The sequence below is a fragment of the Gymnoscopelus braueri genome (genome assembly GCF_963280865.1).
Source record: "Gymnoscopelus braueri genome assembly, chromosome: 6".
NCBI classification, from domain to species: domain Eukaryota; kingdom Metazoa; phylum Chordata; class Actinopteri; order Myctophiformes; family Myctophidae; genus Gymnoscopelus; species Gymnoscopelus braueri.
The window spans coordinates 30192066-30199565 of record NC_137607.1 but is presented as its reverse complement, the minus strand read 5'-3'; the positions used below and the strand labels follow the sequence as shown (position 1 = coordinate 30199565).

At 44.4% G+C, this 7500-nt stretch overlaps 1 protein-coding gene across 1 annotated transcript in view; it reads left to right on the top strand.

Annotated features, from left to right (window-relative positions):
- Positions 1–7500, top strand: part of tns3.2 (tensin 3, tandem duplicate 2) — a 20242-nt gene that overhangs the window by 10733 nt on the left and 2009 nt on the right. Inside the window, exons 3-10 of the mRNA XM_080430517.1 lie at positions 1536–2030; positions 2100–2110; positions 2592–2678; positions 2852–2983; positions 4683–4778; positions 5953–6030; positions 6724–6801; positions 7325–7493. Coding sequence (XP_080286643.1) covers positions 1536–2030; positions 2100–2110; positions 2592–2678; positions 2852–2983; positions 4683–4778; positions 5953–6030; positions 6724–6801; positions 7325–7493 — 1146 coding nt within the window. The remainder of the gene's footprint in view (positions 1–1535; positions 2031–2099; positions 2111–2591; positions 2679–2851; positions 2984–4682; positions 4779–5952; positions 6031–6723; positions 6802–7324; positions 7494–7500) is intronic.

Here is a 7500-nt window from a genome sequence, read left to right as displayed (position 1 = left end):
ACACACACACACACACACACACACACACACACACACACACACACACACACACACACGTTTAACATCTTTATTTGTGTTCACATTTTAACAAGAAATTCTTGAACACAAACAATAGTAGATGCACAAACTTGGAAAAACTCAACGACAAGTATTTCAGAATACAGATCACGGGTACAGGAAGCATCGCCTCCTCCATATATGGCGACTGCCAATTATCACAGACATTGAACAGAATTTTGCCAATGCCTTAAGGCCCGTTCATAGTCCCTAGATGGGTCTAAAACGTGCGTCAGGGGGTGAGGGATTCCGTCCGTTCTTTACAGACGCATGCATAGTCGCTGACGTTAAATCCGTAGGAATTATAACGTTGGGCGTCGTACACCTATTAATCCACTAGATGGCAGCTGCGAGGTTTTAAATGTTGTGAAAAGTGTTGCCATGTCCGCTTATTATAAGCGACTTTGGGCTTATTTTTCTGTAAAGTTACTTGTAAACAAACATTGGTGGTTGCGGTTTTATTTGGGCTTGTTTCTAAAGTGTAGTTGCTTATTTGGGCCAATTATTATTTAAACCAGTGATTCTCAAATAGATATTGTAGATCTGCTATTTTCATGTGATGTGGCCTAGTCGATTATTTTGGGCTTGTTTTCATAGACCTGGTTGCTTATTTCTCTCACAAAACCTGGCAACAGCGCTAAAATGGACGCCAAAACAACGCAATAAAAGACACAAACTAGTCCACAAACTAGACAAAAACAATGGTTGTCTACAAAACGTGAGTTTCGACCCATACTGCACTGTGCTATATTATTTGTGTGTGTTTAGGGAATGGCTGGCTGGGTTCATTTTGTCACAGTAATTAAGTACATTTACTCAAGTACTTCCACCACCAACGTGGGTCTTTTTGTGGAGAAAGAGTGCCCAAGGAAAACTTTTTTTCCCTGATATACTGCCAACGGTTTCCACTGGTACTACAGGCAACGTACAAACGAACGTACGTCGGCCTGACGGTGAATGTTGATCGCACGGACGGAAATCCTGGAGCCGTAAGTGACGGAGGGGGAGACAAAAACGACAACGCAAGGAGCGCTGGCGCTGGTTACGTATCCTTACGTCCGACTATGAATGATACTTAAGCTTGGCTTGGGCATTCCTGCAATCTGCAGGCCTCTCACAACTGATTTATGGACATTTCCGAGGCTTCCAAATATGTAACCAAGCTGCATAATAGCATCCTTAAGACGTTGGTACTTAAGCACCTCGGTAAGGAATGCCTCTTCCAGGCTGTGATCAAATGTACATGTCACTTCCAAAATGGTCACTTCTCTACTGTCCTCAACAACAACAACATCTGGTGTATTAGCTGTGACATCTGAAAAGGCATCAAGCATCAAACACACACACACACACACACGCACACGCACACACACACACACACACACACACACACACACACACACACACACACACACACACACACACACACACACATCGTACCCCTATAACTCTCTCTCCCCATATAATTCCCTACACAGCTCGACCCCTCCTCCGGTATGGCAGGACAGGATGGCCCACTCCCTGAGCCCGCCCTTCCACCCCCACCCTTCCCCACCTCTGTCCCTCAACAGCCCCAAGGCCCACAGCTCGCCTCAGGGGCCCCCGAAAGGCCTGGGGGGGTCGGGGGGCAGCCGCGGGGGGGCTGTCGAAGACGCAGAGCTGTCCGCGCTGCTGCTGATGGGTAACGGCGCGCTGCTGGATCACAGCTTACTGGAGGCGGTGGAGGGACTCGGTGGCCTGGGGCTGGGCCTGGGCCTGGGGTTTGGGCTGGGAGACAGGGGCTCCCCGGCTCCCCTGCTCCCGGAGAAGAGGCGAGGAGGGACGGAGGGGGGAGACCTGGGGTCCCGCTCCCCGTCCCTCAGTGGGTTCTCCAGCCCTCGTAGTGGCAGCAGTCTCAGCAACCCCTTCTCGTCCTCCATGAACCTACCGGACCCCCTGAGAGGGCTCGGCGGGGCCCCGTCACCCGTTAGCAGGTGAGTGTACCATGCCGAATGGTTTTTCCACTTAAAGCCCCTGTATGCTTTGTCTTTTGCAATTATCAGACCTACGCATTGTGAGCTTGTACATCTGCAATTTGCAACAATTGCGATGTGTTGACATTTTGGAACATTTGTGAAATGTTTTGAAAAGTTTGAAAATCTATGAAACATTTTTTAACATTTGTGAACATTTTCGCCTGTAATAACATGGACAAAATAGGGACGCCAAAGTTTGAAAGTGCTTAAACGTTAAAATGTCCCCACTCTACAATCCATGGACTGATGTTGAGGCTCTCTCTCTCTCCCTCTCTCTCTCTCTCTCTCTCTCTCTCTCTCTCTCTCTCTCTCTCTCTCCCTCTCTCTCTCTCTCTCTCTCTCTCTCTCTCTCTCTCTCTCTCTCTCTCTCTCAGCTTCGTCTAATCCAGTCCAATTCCTCTTGTTTACTCTTCTTTTATCTCTCTCCCTCTCTCTCTCTCTCTCTCTGCTATATTGCTCTGTGGCACACAGAACAGAGCGGCTGACGTCTAACAGGGAGCTTTTATCTGTGTATTACAGACTTGTCGGGCAGTAAGCAGGACACTGTGAAGTTTGTTCAGGACACCTCCAAGTTCTGGTACAAGCCAGACATCTCCAGAGACCAAGGTAAATATTGGACTTGGACGGGGAGTGCCTCGCAGCAGCCGCCGCCGCCGCCAGGCAGATAACGAGCGCTCGAGCGTGGCAGTTTTCCTCCCATATACAGTATTGTGTGAAACCCGGACGGCTCCGACTTGGCCTAACCTCCCTTTCCTTGTCGCCCGTCTGTCGCCCTGCAGCCATCGCGGTGCTTAAGGACAAAGAGCCGGGATCCTTCGTCGTCAGAGACAGTCACTCGTTCCGTGGAGCCTATGGACTGGCCATGAAGGTAGCCACGCCTCCTCCGTCCGTCCTGCAGCAGAGTAAGAAGGGTAGGTACTGTACTGCACTGTAAGAAGTGGAGAGAAATCAGTGATGGAAAAAGTACTTACTCGAGTAAAAGTATCAATACTGAAATATAGAAATACTCTGTTACAAGTAAAAGTTCCGGAACATGTACATAAAGTACCAAAAGTAAAAGTACTCATTGTGCAGAATGTCCGATTTCACGTTTTCAAATGTATAGAAATCTTTTGAAAATAGCAGATCTACAAGCTCACAATGCGTCGCGATGCGACGCATTGTGAGCATGTAGATCGGCTATTTTCGAATGGACGAAATGTATATAGGGCTGAAGTGGTTAATGCATGTTTTATAATAATAATCAAAATCTACAAAGTAACTAGTAACTCAATAATTGCAGTGGAGTAAAAGTACGACGTTTGCCTCTGAGATGTAGTGGAGTAGAAGTAGAGTACTGAAAATTGGAAAGTAAAAATACCTCAAAATTTTACTTAAGTACAGTACTTGAGTAAATGTACTTAGTTACTTTACACCACTGGTAAGAAGTGGAGAGAAAATGCATCCCAAAATGGTATACAGTGATTTTCAACGCTGGTGCTGCAGGTCCAGACTACTGCTGATGGTCTGTCCTTGCAATCATCTGATGTTCTGCATCTTCATCAGATTGAATGCCTAGATTGGAAACCAAAAGGGCGACTGCGACAAATTACAATATTGCCAGGCTGTGACTACAAGCCAGGGAATCTACTTAACCACTTATAGCCCTATATACTTCGTTGTGCAACAAATAGTGAAAATAGCCAAGCTTGAATATGCTATTTTTGAAAAAAAAAAAAAGTTTAATTGTGCAATTTTGAACAAACAAAATAGCCCAAAATATAGGGACAACAGAGTTAATGTTGTTAAACAATTTGTTTAGCATATATAGCATAATATATGCATTTGAGTACATAAAGAAGCCTTATACAGATTTTGATGAGCACCAGTAAATCAAATCGAATTGCAGCCCTCTGTTGGCTATGTTTATGTTGTATTTTTTTCATTCCTAATTAGATTTCCCTGCGAGATTGAGAAAACACAGTGCATTTTAATGCAAGAAAGCAAGAAACCATTTTAATTGTAAAGAATCTTTTTTTGTAGCAGAGGCTCACTTTACAATGTAATTACTATGACATATATAAACATTTCCACTTGTGCATGTGAGGATACATTTAAAAGAATGGAAGTGATGGAACTTGCATATAAGTACATACGGAAATAGACTGTATTTTAATACAGTCTATTAGACTGTATTTTAATACAGTCTATTTGCTTATGTACCTATATGCAAGTTCCTCCTTTGGTTAAACTTAATAAAACATTAAGTAAAAGAGTAAATCAATAATGAATACCCCAACGAGCAACACTTTTTGTCAATTGTTAGATAAGTGTATAAGACTTCACCACTTTCACCTTTGCGTCCCTATTTTGGGCATGTCATTTTAGGTGAAAATGTTCCCAACATTGTCAACATTTTCGAAAATAGGCCTAAATAGCAGATCTCACAAAGCATCTCTCCACCAGTGACACAGTTCAAAACACTGCATACAAAACTATGCCGCGTTACATCTACATTTAAATATATACCCATGTTTTAGACAGAAAATAAATGTGTTGTATTGTATTGTATTGTATTGTATTGTATTGTATTAGTTATGTGCCATTTTGTGCCTATCTGTGTCCCTGCAGTGGGAGACCTGTCCAATGAGTTGGTGAGACACTTCCTGATTGAGTGCACGCAGAAAGGCGTGCGACTGAAGGGCTGTCCCAATGAGCCATACTTTGGTGAGTCATCGTGCTTCATTCATTCACCGTGTCCAAAGACCTGTATTGTGTCCTACTACAGTGTCTCGCCAACTCTAAGTCTGTCCTTGTCCTTACATGCTCCGTTCACACTAGCGGCGACAAGGCAACAGGCTACTAACAAAGCAACAGGCTACTAATAAGTAACTAGTAATTTCAAATGGAAACCAGAGACAGGAAGCTACAAACTGTAAACTGACACGGTTTAACGCGTTACAAAAAAAAAAAGCTGAGCTGGCTTCAACTTTTTTCAGCACTCCAGGGATGCAGTTAACGTCTGTCATCTTCAATCATTTGTTTTTGTTTATTTTGTATTTTTTTCATTCACCTTCTCTCTCCTCACAATTCCTGCTCTGTTCTGTAAATGGGAGAAAAAATGATTGTTGCTGTTAGCCCCTTCCGCGTGTTATTCAACCCTATGCTTTCCATTTACGCAGTGTGGCCGAAGCCACGCTTCAACGGCAACTCAGAAGCAATGTATCTGACCACGCTTGGTCCTTACATCTCTGAGTGTTATACCCAGAACTCCAACACACTGACCTAAGGGTCCCTTAAAGAAAATCAATTTCTTTGAGGGATCGAATATTTTTCGACAGAATGATGTCCAAATATTGAAGGAGGGCACAAAAGCTATATCCTCTTTTCTTAACAATATAACCGCATGAAGTGATTTAATTAAGATTCATTGTCAGTTTGGGAAAACGTAACATTATATAGGTCAAGTGAAACTTTATTTATTCAAAATGCAGTTTAACTTAATTAGAAATACATACAAAATATGGCAAAAACAATTTACATGAAAGAGCACATTGAATATTGTCATAAATAGAATGTGAACTCTAGTTAAGGTAATAGTAAAAGTTTGATGAAATGTATGGTATATTCCTCCCTCTACTGGTCAGTACTGAGAGGTGCAGCTAACATGACAGAACTCTACAGAATGAGGTGTTCTGGTTCTTCTGGTGTGCACTGGGGTGAGTGGCTCATAATCACATGAGCTCTAGCAGCCCCATTTTCTGTGAAGAGATTTAAAAAATAAATTAAAAAACAAAAACAAAAGGAGAGGACAAAGTATAGACCCCTGGGGGACACTGGTCAATGAAGTATAGGCTTTAAGTGGTTAAATATTCCATTTCCTCTTCCTGGTTTCTGACAGGAAGTCTCACTGCGCTGGTGTGTCAGCATTCCATCACCCCCCTGGCACTGCCCTGCAAACTCATCCTCCCCAACAGAGGTATGTGTGTGTGTGTGTGTGTGTGTGTGTGTGTGTGTGTGTGTGTGCGTGTGCGTGTGCGTGTGCGTGTGCGTGTGCGTGTGCGTGTGCGTGTGCGTGTGTGTGTGTGTGTGTGTGTGTGTGTGTGTGTTTGGGAGTCTGAGCCACGTTCACAAACTTGTGCTCCGTGGCCTGCAATTGGGAGGATTGCAAAAGACAAATGCAAAAAAGTTGGTTAAATACTGTTCTGTCTCAGCTATCATGGGCAAAAAACATTTGTCAAATTATAGTAGTATGTCATCAATGTGTTATCTTTTTTCCTTTGTGAGTTAATAAGCATGTGCAGCAGTTGTATTTGGTTTGACCGTATAATAACCTTCTGATCAGTGTTTGGATCGCTCATGTATTGCGCTTTTTGTGCAGATCCAAATACAATAATTCAAGTGTGTGTGTGTGTGTGAGTGTTTGCGCGTATGCGTGCGTGCGTGCGTGCGTGCGAGCGTGCGTGCGTACGTGCGTGCGTGTGTGCACATGCATGTGTGTGGAAGTGATATGTTATTGCATTTGTAATAAAGATTGTGTGTGCTCAGAACTTTGTCAGATGTGAATAAACTGCCTTTGTGTGTGTGTGTGTGTGTGTGTGTGTGTGTGTGTGTGTGTGTGTGTGTGTGTGTGTGTGTGTGTGTGTGTGTGTGTGTGTGTGTGCACTCTCAGACCCTCTAGAGGAGATGAATGACTCATCACCACAGACAGCCTCCAACTCAGCAGCTGAGCTTCTCAAGCAGGGAGCAGGTGATAGATGATTACACTATTTATTTGATCCAATGGTGGTGTGTGTGTGTGTGTGTGTGTGTGTGTGTGTGTGTGTGTGTGTGTGTGTGTGTGTGTGTGTGTGTGTGTGTGTGCGCGTGCGCGTGTCTGTGTCTGTGTGTGTGTCTGTGCGTGTCTGTGTCTGTGTCTGTGTCTGTGTCTGTGTCTGTGTGTGTGTGTGTGTGTGTGTGTGTGTGTGTGTGCGCGTGCATGCGTGCATGTGTGTGCATGTGTGTCTTTATACATGTGTAGGTGATGTGTTATGGCCGGATGTGTGTCTGTGATGGAGTGTGGAATACATTTTGATTGACATGGATTAGATTCACGCTGCCAATTACTCATGCTGTAACTTAATTTGCATGTTTAACATACTCCATCTTCCTGTCTCTTCCTGTCTCTTCCTGTGTGTGTGTGTGTGTGTGTGTGTGTGTGTGTGTGTGTGTGTGTGTGTGTGTGTGTGTGCGTGTGCGTGTGCGTGTGCGTGTGTGTGTGTGTGTGTGCGTAGCCTGTAACGTGTGGTACCTGGGTTCTGTGGAGCTGGAGTCTCTGACGGGCCACCAGGCGGTGCAGAAGGCAGCCAGTATGACTCTGTCCATGGACCCACCGCCCACCTCCACCGTGGTCCACTTCAAAGTGTCTGCTCAGGGCATCACACTCACAGATAACCAGAGGAAGTGAGTC